General features: G+C 31.8%; 1 protein-coding gene across 14 annotated transcripts in view; it reads left to right on the forward strand.

The window, feature by feature from the left end:
- The window catches only part of GPHN (gephyrin), a 625,991-nt gene that overhangs the window by 415,566 nt on the left and 194,626 nt on the right, over positions 1 to 15,799 (forward strand). For all 14 annotated transcript variants that reach the window (XM_038544964.1, XM_038544965.1, XM_038544967.1 and 11 more), the window contains one exon: positions 2,972 to 3,106. In XM_038544964.1, the coding sequence (XP_038400892.1) occupies positions 2,972 to 3,106 (135 nt within the window). The remainder of the gene's footprint in view (positions 1 to 2,971; positions 3,107 to 15,799) is intronic.

A 15,799-nucleotide genomic window follows, 5' to 3' on the forward strand; every position in this document is an offset into this window, starting at 1 on the left:
TTAATTGCACAATTTGTCTTTGGGGTACTGAGTTTTATAAGTTCGTTATAGATTTTGGATACTAACACTTTATCAGATATGTCATTTGCATATATCTTCTGCCATTCTGTAGGTTGCCTTTTAGTTTTGTTGATTGTTTCCTTTGCTGTTCAGAAGCTTTTTATTTTAATGGAAGTCCAATAGTTCATTTTTGCTTTTGTTTCCCTTACCTCAGGAGACATTTAGAAAGAAGTTGCTACGGTTGATGTCAAAGAGGTTACTCCCTGTGTTCTCTTCTAGGATTTTTATGACTTCAAATCTCACACTTAGGTCTTTAATCCATTAAAAAATTTTTTGTGTGTATGGTGTAAGAAAGTGGTCCAGTAAGATAATTTATCTTCCAAACTGAAATACTTATGAAAGTGAAAAGATGTGCTATTTAATAATTGAGCTGGTATGATAGATATAAATCTTGATTGTTCAAGGAAAATTAGGATATACTGTTATTTCATTTACAGATTATTTTCCCCCTTAATTTTTTTCTTCTGTTAAACCTGTAATATAGATCTCTCCTAGAATTATCAACCATCATCTTTTGTTCTTTTATGTACTGTCCTTTGATGACCTGAAACATATGCATGACTTAAACTGTCACTTCCATTGATAATTCCCAAAGTGTATACCAACTCCTAACTTTTCTGAGCTCCAGTGCCATATTTCAAATAGCTCATTGGGTATCTCAGACTATTAACCCCAAAATATGTATTTTAAATTTAAACTTATCTTTTCCCTGAAAAATCCAGCTGTCCTGTTTACATTCACACACACACACACACACACACACACACACACAGAATGTGTAGTATATGTAAACATGTGTTTGTGAGTCTAGAAATCTATATATCCTGCATACTTACTACTTTGTGCATGTACCTTCTTAGGTACTGGACATAAAATAGTAGCAAAAGCATGATTTCATTGTGACAAAGCGTTCTAGTATGGGAGATAGACATTGATCAAACCATCATACATATAAATGTAGAATAACTGGAAATTGCTATGAAGTAAAGGAACATGGTGTCATGTTAAGTATAATAGGAGCCTTCTTTGACTTTATTTCTTTTTACTAGTTATTAATGGCAACATCTAACTCTTTTAAATCAGAATATCTAAAGGAGGGAAACTTGAGTGGGGAAAAATTAGAGGAAGACAAACCATGAGACTCCTAACCCTGGGAAACAAAGTGTTGCAGAAGGGAAGGTGGGTGGGGGGATGGGGTAACCAGGTGATGGGCATTAAGGAGACACAAGATGTAATGAGCACTGGGTGTTATATGCAACTGATGAATTACTGAACTCTACATATGAAACTAATGATGAACTATATGTTGGCATTAAGGAAGGCACAAGATGAGATGAGCACTGAGTGTTTTACTATATGTTAGCTTGAATTTAAGTAAAATATCTTTAAAAAATAAATCGACTACCTCCATTTCTTTAAATTATTTATCACAATTAAGTACTCAAATATACTAGCCGATAGAGCAGTTTTTCTTCTCAGAATTCCCATTGCTTTTCACCCTAGTATGGGAATATTACTTATAAATTGTTAGGCCCTAAGATGGTAGCTTGGCAATGAGGATATTGGTATGGGAACTAAATAAAAGAGCTTCTATGAAAATTTATGAGGAACAGATGATGCATAAGATTAGGAGCACCTTTCTAGTCATAAAGTCTGGCTACTGCTTCCTTGTTTTCACAAAGTAAGAGATATTGAGTGACTGATGTTAATTGCTTATTCTTTTATCATATGTATATTACCTCTGTGCTCAAAACTTGAAAGTGGTCAAGTTCTCAGTTCAAAATCAGAAAACCTAAACCCATTAGTATTACCCAGAACTATGCAAATTATGCATAGTTCACAATAATAATTTTATAATCAACATAATAATTTTTAAATGAATAATCCACATTATTTGTTCTTATGTTTGTATATTTTTAGAATAGTGATACTCAGTTACATAAGTTTTTAACATGTTGATAAGTGTAACATCTAATAATAATAGCTAACATTTATTAAGTATTTACTACTTTGTAGTGCTAGATAATTTATATGCATTATCTTATTTAATCCTCAACAGTAATCTGGTAAGGTAGATGCTATCATTATCTTCATTTTTCTAGTTAAAGGAAATGGTGATTTAAAAAGCAGAGCCATCAGTGCCCCCACAGAAGTCATAGCATAGTTAAATGGATAATTGAGAAGAGTTTAATAAGCAACAATAGTGTTTACAAAGGTTTGGGCAGATTTTAGGGCAAGCAACAAGACACAATGCGGTGCCCTGGGATTAGTAATACTGGGATCATTAATACTCCTAGTCATAATGGGGTAAATGGAGGAAAGTGCTACTGGAATCCAGAGAAGAGCCATAAACAAGTATCATCTGACAGTGGCTATGACCTAGCCAACCTGTGGTAACCTAGTAGAAAAGGAACCACAGGTATAAACCAGACCTTACTCTCCTCTAACCTTTCAGTTTCCTGGTAGTGTCTTCCCAGTTGGCTGAACCCAACTAGAAACTAGAAAGCACAGAATAACTTGTTGATTCTATCTATACAGGTCAGCTTAGAGCAGTGAGGATGAAGAAGGGTGGAGAATCTGACAGGAAAATGGAAAATATATACGAATTAAATATTATTAAGTGGCAGAGCCAGTAATGTGAATGGCAAACACTTTGCTCCTTAACTACAATGCTAGATTGCCTCTCCTAAAAAGAGAACTTTCGTGAAATATTATTTGACCAGGGAAAATATTTTAAATCTAAAGGTTTCTATCCTATCCCAAATTGTTGAATATATTTATATCTAACAGTAAGTGAGACTAAATATATGACAGCTAGGCAGCAAGAATGCCCAAAAAAATAGTGTAGGTATTGATTTCAATGGTGTTGCTATTTTCAGAATATTAAACCATCCTTGTTTTTCTTGTTCAGATTCCAGACTCCATCATTTCTCGTGGTGTTCAGGTGCTCCCACGAGACACAGCTTCCCTCAGCACTACTCCTTCAGAATCGCCTCGTGCTCAGGCTACATCTCGTCTTTCTACAGCTTCCTGCCCAACACCAAAAGTAAGTACAGTTCCTTGGCACCTTAAACCTGTTCTACTATACAAATCTGGAAAAAGTAACCAATATTTCCCTCTGCTTGTCAAGGTTGGATTGCATGCAAGATAATGCAATGAAAAATGAATGGACTATAAGATAATTACTATTGTTTCACAGTCATATTAGGCCAACAATAGGATAATGGAAATTTCATACAAAATGTTTACTCCTACCTCACAGCTATAGGTATCACTTTCTGTAGCTCCTGTTTTTTTGTTTTAGACTTATTTTTTTAGCATACTCATCAGTATAAATGTGAAGTTATTTGTTTATGCAAAGGATGAATGCATTTCTGCCCAATAAACAGTAATATTAACAGAATCTAAAAATGTCACCTAAGGGATTTTTTTTTTTTTTAACTTCTCTAGGTTGGGGTAGCTCCCTGCTCTAGTATCATGCCAAATTTTTTCAAACACATTCAACTTGGAATGTTGCTGCCTAATGTTTGGAAACAAATCTAAATTGATTAGAAAGAAAGTTTTAATGCCAACCTTTGGGGAAGGAAGGAAGTTTTTTAGTATTTATTTCTTATGATTTTCCCAAGTATTGAATCATATGTGGGAGGAAAAAAGGATTAGACATTTATTTGTTGCCTCACATCTTCATGTATATGATAAATTAAGTAGCAGACTTAATAGTGGTTGTAACTACTTTCTTCTGGAATGTCCCTTTCCTGGTTAAGTTAGTCATTTGTGCTTTTAAGTTTTCTATATGATGGATCCAATATTGGCATCAAAAAATTAATGGTAACATTCCTTCTTATTTAATAAGATATGGTGTTAGTTATTAGCTGTACACTAAATTTATTCAAGAGATCTGCAGGTAATTTTTCAAAGTGTGGCTTTTTCTTTGTCATCAGATTTAGAACTTATATACTGTCTTCCTCAATTCCAACTTTTACATGAGTTTTAAGAATGTTATAACTGGACTTAACTAGACATGATCTCAAGCAATTCTTCATATGTGTAGTGCAGTTGCTTTTACAATGGTACAACCTTCTCAGCAAAGTCCTCCCAGTGTTACTGCTACATATCATTCCTTTTAGATTTGTGTCAATATAACCAATATTAATTTTATAGTTTAAAAAATATATGGCTCTAAATCTTCAATGAAGGAAAACTATTGGAACATTCTAGACATAAAATATATGTTAATGCTAGTCAGGTGCCTGTCAGCTACATACATCTTCAACTGATTGAAAACATGGAGTTCTTGGACTTGAATTGATTAGAAGAATCTCATTCATGTCTTTTAAATTTTCAAAGCAAAAGAATTTGTTGTTTTCATTAAATCCCAACTGTCCGAGGTACGCACATTTCTAAAGCCTGGTAATAAAGCTGGAAGTTAAGTCTGCTATAAATGTTTAGTCATTCACCAAATATTTAGACCAAAAATATTGGGAAAATGGAGCTATTCAAGATGCAATATTCTTTTCCTTGATAATATACTGTGAATATAAATATCTAAGCTAAATTTAATTAAACATAGTAGTTTTTGAGCCTTTTTAAAACTTCGTGAACATCTTAATTACAAAAGGAATATTAAATGCAATTCTAAAACTTGGCATTCCAAATTTACTAAAGTGAAATCCTAAAAATAAAAACATTAACATCTATTAAGTTAATTTGCTCATTACAAAACTTTAGGAGAACATATAGCTTGTCTTAATATTTTTTCCTTAGTTAACACTTAGATGAAATAACAATGAATTAAATAAAATCGTGTATTTGAATATCTCTTTTTTCTAGGATTTTTTTTTCTGTATGTTTATCTAGGAATAAGATTCTTGCTTGTCCTTTTAGGTAATTTTTACCTGTACCAGAATATATACCTCAAAAATAAAATTAGTACTTCAGTGTAATTTTAAAATTAAACTTCCAACGGCTGAATCAGAACACTAACATAATAAAAAACTAGTTTGAATATTGATTTTTTTAAAAGGTAGTGAAGAAAGTCAAATTTATGTATTGAAGATCTCAAATTATAAGACTGCTTAATTAAAACTAAACTAGATATTATTTATGCTTTTATATCAATGACAGATATAATATCTGCCCTTATGGAGTTTACAGTTTAGTTGATGGTATCTTAAAATAAGTAGGTAGATAAACATAAATTATTCTAATAATTATAATTTTACCAAACTTAATAATTATAAATTGAAATTCATGCTAAGCAAAAGAAAAAGTAGTACTGGTAGAAAATAAAAGGGAAACCTTACAGAGGTAGGATTATCAGAGAAGTCCTCTCTGAGGAGAACATTTCACCAGGGAATGAAGGATGAATAAAAACAAAAGCTTTTGTGTTGCGTAGAGGTTTTGAGAATTATATTCAACAATAATGACCACTTTAAACACAGTTGTCACCAGCCAGTTATCACCAGTCAAGAACTCTCAGACTAAAACTTCATTACTACATGAAAAGTCTAATTCAGTGACTTCAAAATCCAACTTCAGATGTCAGCTTCTTTTTATTTATAAAAAAATTTTTTGCCATTGCCTACCGAATAAAATTGCAAGGCCAGGATTTAAATCTGTCTATTCTAGGTGAATTGTTTATTTTAATTTTCAGTATAAAAATCTAGGGAAGAAAAGTCTGAATGTTAGGCTTCTAATTTAAGATACAGGTAAAGGGTGATATTGTTAACTATATTAAAGAATAATAAGGGAAGAAACTCATTTTGACAGTAAAGTAAAGGAGTCAATTCATTTTGATTTTGAATGTATTCAATCTGAGATAAATATATGAGACATTGCAGGAATGATATCCAGCATAAAATTATAGTACTAGTGAGTTTGACATTTTTACTTTTACTTCATCTTGGTTCTGATATTTATAATTTAGTACCTAATAGTGTTAGCTAAACTCCATAGAAATCCCTCTTCATGTTTCATATTAGACATGCAGTCTGTTATGTGCAGAAATATCTGTGCAAATATATTTTCTTTACATCAGAAATACAATATGGTCTTGAAAGATCAGCAGTAAAAGAATACTTAACTTGATAATAGAAGACATGGATTCAAATGCTGGTGTCTCTGCTTAATAACTACACTTTTCTGAGCTTTGTGTCTTTAAAGAAATGCAGTCCTTACCTTCCCAACAGAGTTATTAATTTATTAAATAGTTTGCCTAATGCTGGGAAAGCAGTGGTGAGCAGCACACATTGTTCGTACCATTACAAACAGACAAAATAGGCAACTACAAATTATAATAAAGTATAAGTGCCATGATTTATCACCAGGAGTACAGAATTCTCTGGGAATAACCATCAAGAACCACTTTCCCGGGCAGCCCAGGTAGCTCAGCGTTTTAGCGCCGTCTTTGGCTCAGGGCCTGATCCTGGAGACCCAGGATCGAGTCCCATATCAGGCTCCCTGCATGGAGCCTGCTTCTCCCTCTGCCTGTGTCTCTGCCTCTCTCTCTTCTCTCTCTCTGTCTCTCATGAATAAATAAATAAAATCTTTAAAAAAAAAAAAAAAAAGAACCACTTTCCCTCTATAGCTTTTTGTCATTGAGGCAGTATTTAAGCTAAAAGACTTCCTGTTCATTTACTGCCATGCATCTATTTTTTTAAGTCATCAAGTGTAATAGTAAATACTATTTTGGTTTCACATTTTATATCTTTACTACAATATAATATTCTAGATTGTCCTTTTACTCTTTAAGATTACCAGCTATAGTGAGAACAAGATCTATAAAATTTACCATTTGGATTTCCTTTTTAATACACAATCTAGTGAAGACAACCAATTTTTCTAAACAATTCTTTATTAAATGACATTGTCACCAATGATATTTATTTGTTGTACTGAAATGACATAATATTTTATTGGATGTGGAAAAGTCATTTCTTTTTTATACCAGTTCTTTTAATGAAATCTGACTGAAATGACAAATGAATTTTACTTCACTTGCTATATGACACTGTTAAGTATCTTTTAAGAACAAACTTGAAATTTTAGTCTTTCATTGCCCTAAGTAAAAGAATGGCTTAAGCAAAAAAGACAAATAGTTATATAGATTCCATTTAAATAATAGTGGGCAATATCTAGAAGACTCAAATTCTAACACAGTGATAATCTCCCAAAAATGATTTGCTAAAAGAATAATTCTTTAACAGATCAATTCTCTTGAAAAGTGAGCATGATTCACAACTTAAATGAATGCTAATTTTTCAATTATGAAAGGCATCAGCGTCTCTATTTGAAATTAAGAGGCATGGGGTAGAGAATGACCAGAGCAAAAAAAAAAAAAAAAAATCAAACTTTCAGTCAATTCATCATTCTCAATAGATGTTGTTAAAATAGGAAATAATTTCTAAAGACTTTAATTATCTTTTTATTAATTAAGCATCCTGTTTGGCTTAAAAAATAAATGTACTCTCTTGTCACATATTTATGTATCTTAAAGATTAGAATAGAATTTTGTAGCCAAACAAACTAGCAAGTTTTCTTCTTAGGAAGAAAATATAAATACTATCCATCTAAAACTAAAGGTTATGAAATGATTAAAAACTATATGTATTGAAATATCTTAATATACTAATGTATAATCTTAATTAAAACAAAATGCAGAGTTAAGACTTCACTCTATGTTTTCTATTATTTTCCTTTGAGCAAATGAGTTTAGATTACTCTGGGTAAAGAAGAAATGATTTTCAAAGTTTTTTTTAATGTCTTATGTCTGAAAAGCAGTGTGATTTCCTTTACATAATCATTTGATTTTTTTTCTCAGTCATGTTAGTTTGTACAAACTATTCCACACTGTCATCATTTTCCTTTGTGAACACCACAGTGATTATATGATATGGTTAGTTCATTGGTTCTAAATCTGAGGGTCCCAAGTCTCTGGAGAATCTTATGAAGTTGTTAAAATTCTAGCCTAAATCAAAATACTAGGTGAAGCTTGCAGATTGCTTTCCCCTATTTTGAAAAGCCTAGACAAAATCTACTTTTTGCATACTACTTTAAATATTAAGTTACTTTTGCTTTTGTCTGAAATTATATCATCATTGGTATACCAACATCTGTTCAACTGTTAATGACATTATAGAAATTTATGGGTTTTATATGTAGAGTCAACAAGTATCAAAATGTTTAGAAAGCACAGAATTAGTGACATCAATAGTACATTCTCTGGACATAAAAATAAAAGTTTTCTTTTGTGCAAGGTTAATTGCCCCATGTGGGCAATAATATTCTCAATAATATGGGTCAAATCCAAAATTCTCACACTTAACAGTCTCAAGAGCACTTAAAAATTAGGAATCCAAATAGTTTCTGTTTTTGTGGGTTATGTCTAGCAATATTTCCTGTACTAGAAATTAAAACTGAGAATTTTTTTTTAAACTGAGAATTTTTAAATATTTTTATTTGCTTCAAAATAAGAATAATAAAGCCTTTATATGTTAACATAAACAACATTGTAATGAAAATAATATTTTCTGGGATCCCTGGGTGGCGCAGCGGTTTAGCGCCTGCCTTTGGCCCAGGGCGCGATCCTGGAGACCCCGGATCGAGTCCCACGTCGGGCTCCCGGTGCATGGGGCCTGCTTCTCCCTCTGCCTATGTCTCTGCCTCTCTCTCTCTCTCTCTCTCTCTTTCTCTCTCTCTGTGTGACTATCATAAATAAATAAAAATTTTTTAAAAATCTTAAAAAAAAAGAAAATAATATTTTCCAAAACAAAAAAAAAAGGTGGAAAAGGATGGCATTGTTTTATATCTTTCAAATATATTTTGATGTCTACTTTAATAGAAGACAGCTGAATTCTCACATCTGCTTCTGTACTTTAATCTGTTGTGATATGTTTTGCTTGAAGAATATTTAAAAAATTCAGTTTCACACAATTATGTAGTCAGAAAAGAAAGGACTAGTGTTTTCACATAATCATGGATATTCTTTTGACACTACACCAAAAATTTACAATTGATAGTTTGTTAAAAGTTAATTTTAACTAACTAGTTAAAAGTATGAAATATAAAACCCCCTCAAAGACTATACTATGCTCTGATATGTTAAAATTTGTTGGTCCATTTTGAACATTGAATAGATCTTATACCTGGACATGGTTTTGGAATGTATCTGTTGGTCACTGAGAAAATATAAGTTCTTCCAAATGTTGACATTTTTCATTATATTATACCAAAAACTTGTCTTTGTTTTTTAACCACCACACTGATCAAAAAAAAGCATTGGAAGCATTGGAAGCTCTCAAACTCATGGTGATGTATGTTTCCCACAATTCTAATTTTTGCTTAAAAGCTAGAATTTTATCCTTGTGGGGGAAGAAAGGCAACAAATCCTATCTGTTTTCCTTCAGTTGGCAGGCTCATTTCATTCAGTTTTGAGAAAATTTCTACCAAACATCTAAGTCTGGATAATCATAGTTTGTCATTCTTTCATTCCTTCAAGTAAATAAAAATAGTGTTCTGTGCAAAACCTGGCTAGTTCAGCTTACATCTCCATTGCAGAAGTACTTTTCCTTGAGGCAACCATCATCCTCTGGTATGCAGTGGAAATATTTTATTCATACTTTCCATTTTGTCATACTCAAGGAACATGTTTAAACTAGCATTTACTGTTTCATTGAAGACAATGTCAAATGAAACTAGCTTTTCTTTTTTGAAACTGTTAGTTTTTGTTTTTTTTTTAACTATTAGTACATAGTAGTGAAAAATACAATGATTATTCATACTGTTTGGATCCACTATCTTGATTTGCACTAAGATGCCAACCCACCATTGCTTTTGTACCATCAGTGCAAATGTCAGTACAGTGAAAAAGGAAAATAATGTCTTAGTACTATTGTTAAAATAATTTGGCCTTGTGGATCCCTGAAGAGGATCCTTCATAGGTCCATGGGCCATACTTAAAGGGTCACTAGTACAATAAAATGAGTAAACTGGCTTGTTTCTTGAAAATATCCTAGGTCAAAATTACATATGCTGAATAGTATCTTCCATTGAGACAATGTTATGGTGGTATTCTCAGTCCAAGATTGTATCCTTTATGTAAATGACCACCAGTACTATGCTTAAACTTACAAATGATTCACCTGACTCTGTGATCCAGATTAATTCTAGGGCAAGAAACAGAGTTTCTCCTCCCAGATTAAAAATGAGAGAAGACTTTCACCCTTAAAGTTGCACTTCTAAGCCACTGCTGTGAAAGGCATCCCAGACCCCTCTTCTCTGGCTGCCGGGGGTCCGGGGACTGTGATGTCCCTCAGCCACACAGAGCCAATCCCTCACTCAGCCTGGGAATGAGCCTTTGCAGCAGAACAGGCCTGGCTCCCTCTGGTTGCCAGGTCTAGCCTGTACCCCATGGTGGGCCACACTCGCTGGCACCAGCCACCTCCTTTGTAAGAGGGTTTGGGCAGCTTTTAACAAAGGTGGTGTGGGAGGTGCCTGAATGGCTCTTATATTAGGAATATAATTGGAAATGGCTCTCTTTTTTTTTAAATTAGCTTAGAACACTTAATCTTAGTGAGACTTTAAATAAAAATAGAAATTTTCAGCTTTTCCTTAAAAAATCAGATTGACAATATTGGGCTAATACTGACATATATAAATACTCACCTGGCATTCTGTATACTCACCAAGCTCTTTTATTTTTCATTAAATGCCTAACTCCTGTAAACATAATTCTCATTCATTATTGCCTACTTTCTCCTCTGTAACAGGTATGTTTTGCTATTTAATCTGGCTTTATAGCAAAACAGATTTTCAAGGCTTCAAATAAAGGAAGGTTCTCATACTCTTTTAGTGAGAAAGGTACTACATACTATGGTAAAGTATTTCGTATTTTGATAAAACTGGAATTCGATAATTACAATATGTTTTAGCTATTAATTTTGAATTTACAAATTATTTTAAATGGTTATTCTGTGACATTCTGCTAAGTATGCAGGATTATACATTAATTTCTGTTTCTTCATTCATCTAATTAAGTGTCCCCTCTGCATTTATATGTCATGAAAATTGAAAATGGAATTCCCCTGATCCTTTTCTAATTATTCAGTGTTCACAGAATTATGTTCATCATTGAAGCTGAGTATAACTTAACTGTCAAGTGTATAATTGCCATCCTGAAATCTGAGCTTGCAAATGAATATTGATTAGTTTGAGAAGATTTAGGTAACCAGAAATGATTAGCTATGGAGTTAACAGTTTTACAGCTTAGATAGTCTGAAAGTGGCATGGTCTTTTTTAATTTATTTCATTTTTTAAAAAGCAATATATATGCTCATTTTACAGCAAAAAAAAAGAAAAGAGTTCCTGTATGACTACCCTTAATAAATAGCAACATCTAAATTTTGCTATGTATTATTCTGTTATTTTTTTCTATAAATTCAAATATTTTATATAAATGGATAATAATGGGAAGGCAATGATTAAGGGCTCAGATACTGGAGTCTGACAGACCTGGTGAGGAATATCAGCTTTATCACTTATTAAATGTGTGGCTCTCAGAAAGTTACTTACGTTTATAATTTACTTATCTTTAAATGAAAGATAATACTATTTACCTCATAGAGTTTTTAAGATTTAAATTTTAAAATGCAAATAGCTTATCATAGTCTGTGAAACATAGAAAGTACTCAATAAAGTTTAGCTATTATTAATAAACTATATAATACTTTAACCTATTTTAATCATTTAGTAATATGAACATCTTCCTATGTCATGAACTTTACATTTTTAAAAATTATCTTTTGCAACATTATTATTTATTGTTTAGCATTCTACTTTGTAGATGTAAGCCTCATTTTTTTTTTTTTTTTGCCAACCTCTACTTGGATATTTTAGGTGTTTCCTACTTCCCAGTTAAAAACAATGGTGTAATAATCTTCCAGAAGTTAAATATTTTAGTCTTTTCTTAATTAAACTTAGTAGCTTGTATTTTCTACCTCTGAAAGTGTATGCAGAACTTTTAGGCTTTTGATTCCTATAATTTATATGGATATCAAAACCAGATTATTTTTGCATATTCATGAATTCAGTTTAATGATATTATGGAAGAAGCAAGTTTAGCATTTGCATTTGACTGATTTACTGGCAGACATTTAAAAATTATGAATCCTTTGGGATGCCTGGGTGACTCAGTGGTTGGGTGCCTGCCTTCAGCTCAGATCATTGATCCTGGGATCTGGGATCGAGTCCCGCATCAGGCTCCCTGCGAGGAGCCTGTGTCTCTGCCTCTCTCTCTCAGTATCTTGTCTCCTCCCTGTGAGGAGCCTGTGTGTGTCTCTGCCTCTCTCTCTCAGTATCTTGTCTCTCATGAATTCATAAATAAATCTTTAAAAAAATAAAAAATAAAAATTATGGATCTGAAATTGTTTGAAAATTTCATGACATTGAGTATGTAATTGCACTGTGAGGCACTAAATATTGAGTATCAGCCCTAGTCTGCCACCTTATAACTTTTTGAGAACAAATGGACCTCAGTTTCTATTTCTGTAATGCCCTGGTATTAAATTAATTAGCTTCTAAAGTCCCCTGTAGGCCTATAATCCCATTCCTTTGAAATAAATTTCTCCACTGACTGAACAAATATGATCATTCTTGTTAGCCCTTTTCTCTGATGTTATATTAATATCTAGTTAATATAAAGTAATTTACATTTATTAATCACAGCTTTTGCATTCCATGCTGCTACATAAAGTTAGAGATTATCAACAGGAAATGTTCTAACCTCATTTAAGGTCTTTCTCATTCAGATCAAGCTTATGTCTTTTAAATGGAATATTGGTTTCTCTTGGTAACCACTGGAGTTCTGTTCAAGTTATAAGAAGATAGGAAAGTAAGAACTGTAGAAATACAAAGAATAGTGAAATTAAGGATACTACCTTTCAGTTCCATTTAATTGCTTTGCTCTCTTTAAACTTACTTTTAATTGTTTTAGGCATGTTTTGTGCAAAAAGCAGCTGAACGGAGATAACCTGTGTCATCATTATTTTCGTAGCTGATTTTGGAATTGATTACATAGATCCAGGATTCAAATCCATGTAATTAACTGCTGTGTCTCATTTAGGACTTCAATACAGAGCATATCCCAAACTAAAATAATCTCTAGTTTTTATATTGTAAAATGATATATAATCTAAAATTGGTCATATGTTTTCTTGCCCAAAAATTCATGATTACCTGCTCTCCCTACTCATTTTACTTACATTAAAAACAAAACAATACATTAGTTCAGAAATTTATTCAGTGAATCTTTTTTAGTGCAATATATGTCAAATACTATGCTAGGTGTTGGGAATACAGCAGTAGATAGACATATTAGCCTTGCTCTCAAGGACCTTATAGAAGAGCTGATGTGAAAAAAAAAAAAATTATACAACAAAAAAGATCAGATAAAGAGCCCAGAGGAGCTCTTCTAATCTCAGGAAAAAATAAAATAAAATAACTAAAGAGCAGAACAGCCATTTTATGAAAAGAAATAAATTTGGCAAAGAAATGTCAGAAAACATGTACCCTCTCACTAGAAATCTATTTAATATTTAAAACAATGCAAATTGTGCAATCTAATTGATAATCATTTTTAAATTATAATCTCTATGCTATAATAAGCAGTGAGATGAGTATTCCTATTGACACTAGTAGGAATATAAATCTGTGTGACCTTTCAAGTGAACATTATGTATAAGGATATATATACATGTATATTCTTAAGATTCTTCTTACATTTTAATCAATCATAGTTTCCAGAAATTTATTTTTGTAAATTATAAAAGAAGCTATCAAAGACTTATGTACAGGATTATTTATCATAGCATTATTAATATTTATAAAAAATTAGAACCAACCTTAATATCTATGGTTAAATAACTTATACATACATATATGAGTTTTTTATATAACCCAAAAAATCACATATTTTGCAAAATTTAATGACATGGGAAGATGCTCAAAATAAAATAATGTGGTTAGAAAAATAGAAAACAGTACCACATAAGGATATAATTGCAAGTTATTTTATAATCTATATTATTTTTTAAACCAGAAAAAGAAAATTTTTCATTATTTAAATAGGGTCTGGTAATGACAGAGATGTCTTTTGCCTGCTTTTCAGATTTATAACAAATCTTCATAAAGCCAACTATTTATTTTTTATAACTGTGTTTATACCCAAGCAATTTATATCTAGGCTAAGCCATTCTATTCTTAATCTTGCTGGGTAGAAAATTATATCATATTTCAGTGGAAGTTTGAAAATAAATTTTCTTCTGTTTCATACACAAATAATAAATAATTCTTAATAACATACACTATACTACTTAAAAGTTATTTCAAAGTGCCTAATAACTCTTTTATATCACACCATTTATGGACTTCATAATTTCTTTTTAGAGAGTTAAGAAATTTGGAAAAAAAGAACATGGATTACATTAATAAGCTCTGGCAGGAAATAACTTGCTTTAAAGTCTAATTTTGTATAGATTGTTTTAGAATCAAAGCTATTATAGAAACTTAAAGATCAAAATTAAATCCATAATAAACTATAAATAAATAATTTCAAATGTTAATATACCATGAGAAATCAGATCCTTAAAAATGAAGGATTTCCTAAGGATAAAAAAATTTTTTAAGGATGAAATAGGTTGGTGGGTCTATGTATGACTTGCTACCAAGATTCTGGTTTTTGACTTCTCATTTCCTTAACCTTGCAACTCTTTCCTTGATCTTCTTAATCCTTTTGTTAGTTTAGTTTATTATCATATTGCTTTTCTCCAGAAATCCATTAAAGTGTTTCTTTTTCCTTGACATATAATTATCACTTATCTTCCTTTCATTTCTTCCTTCCCTCTTTTTTACTTTGCCTTAATAAATCACAAATGAAACTGAATTGTTTTATGATGAAGCAATAGTTTTATTGAAAGAGCTAAAGCATAGTGAAATGAAGTATTATTAACCAGATCCCAAAAAGTATTTATTTACAAATGTATTAAATTTTGAGCTCTCAAAGTAAAATATTTTTGGGATGCCTAGGTGGCTCAGAGGTTGAGCATCTGCCTTTGGCTCAGAGTGTGATCCCAGGGTCTGGGATCGAGTGCCGCCTTAGGCTCCTTGTGGGAAGCCTGCTTCTCCCTCTGCCTATGTCTCTGCCTCTCTCTGTGTCTCTCATGAATAAATAAATAAGATCTTAAAAAAAAAAATCTGGACACCTGAGTGGGTCAGCAATTGAGCATCTGCCATTGGCTCAGGTTGTGATCCCAGAGTGCCGGGATCAAGTCCCACATCGGGCTCCCTGCATGGAGCCTGCTTCTCCCTCTGCCTATGTCTCTGCCTCTCTCTCTGTGTCTCTCATGAATAAATAAATAAAATCTTTTTTAAAAATCTACTCTCAAGTAAAATATTTTTAAAAATCTCCTCCAAATCATAACTACCAGAAACAATATAGCTTACCAATATATCCTGAGTGGTAATGATTAGAAGATAAACAATTTCTAAGAAAAAAGTTTTAATTCCTCTCAATGATAGCCATACTTAAAAAAAAAAAAAAGCATAATAAAATAGGGTTAGAAATATTTTTCTCTCAAGGTAGTTCTGAATGTAAATTAGGTAATTCTAAAAATAAAGTAATTCAATTCCTAGGGTGAAAAAAAAGGAAAAATATTTGTTTAATCTGTGTCATTTTAATTCAAATTAA

This window comes from Canis lupus, chromosome 8 (assembly GCF_011100685.1).
Source record: "Canis lupus familiaris isolate Mischka breed German Shepherd chromosome 8, alternate assembly UU_Cfam_GSD_1.0, whole genome shotgun sequence".
NCBI classification, from domain to species: Eukaryota; Metazoa; Chordata; class Mammalia; order Carnivora; family Canidae; genus Canis; species Canis lupus.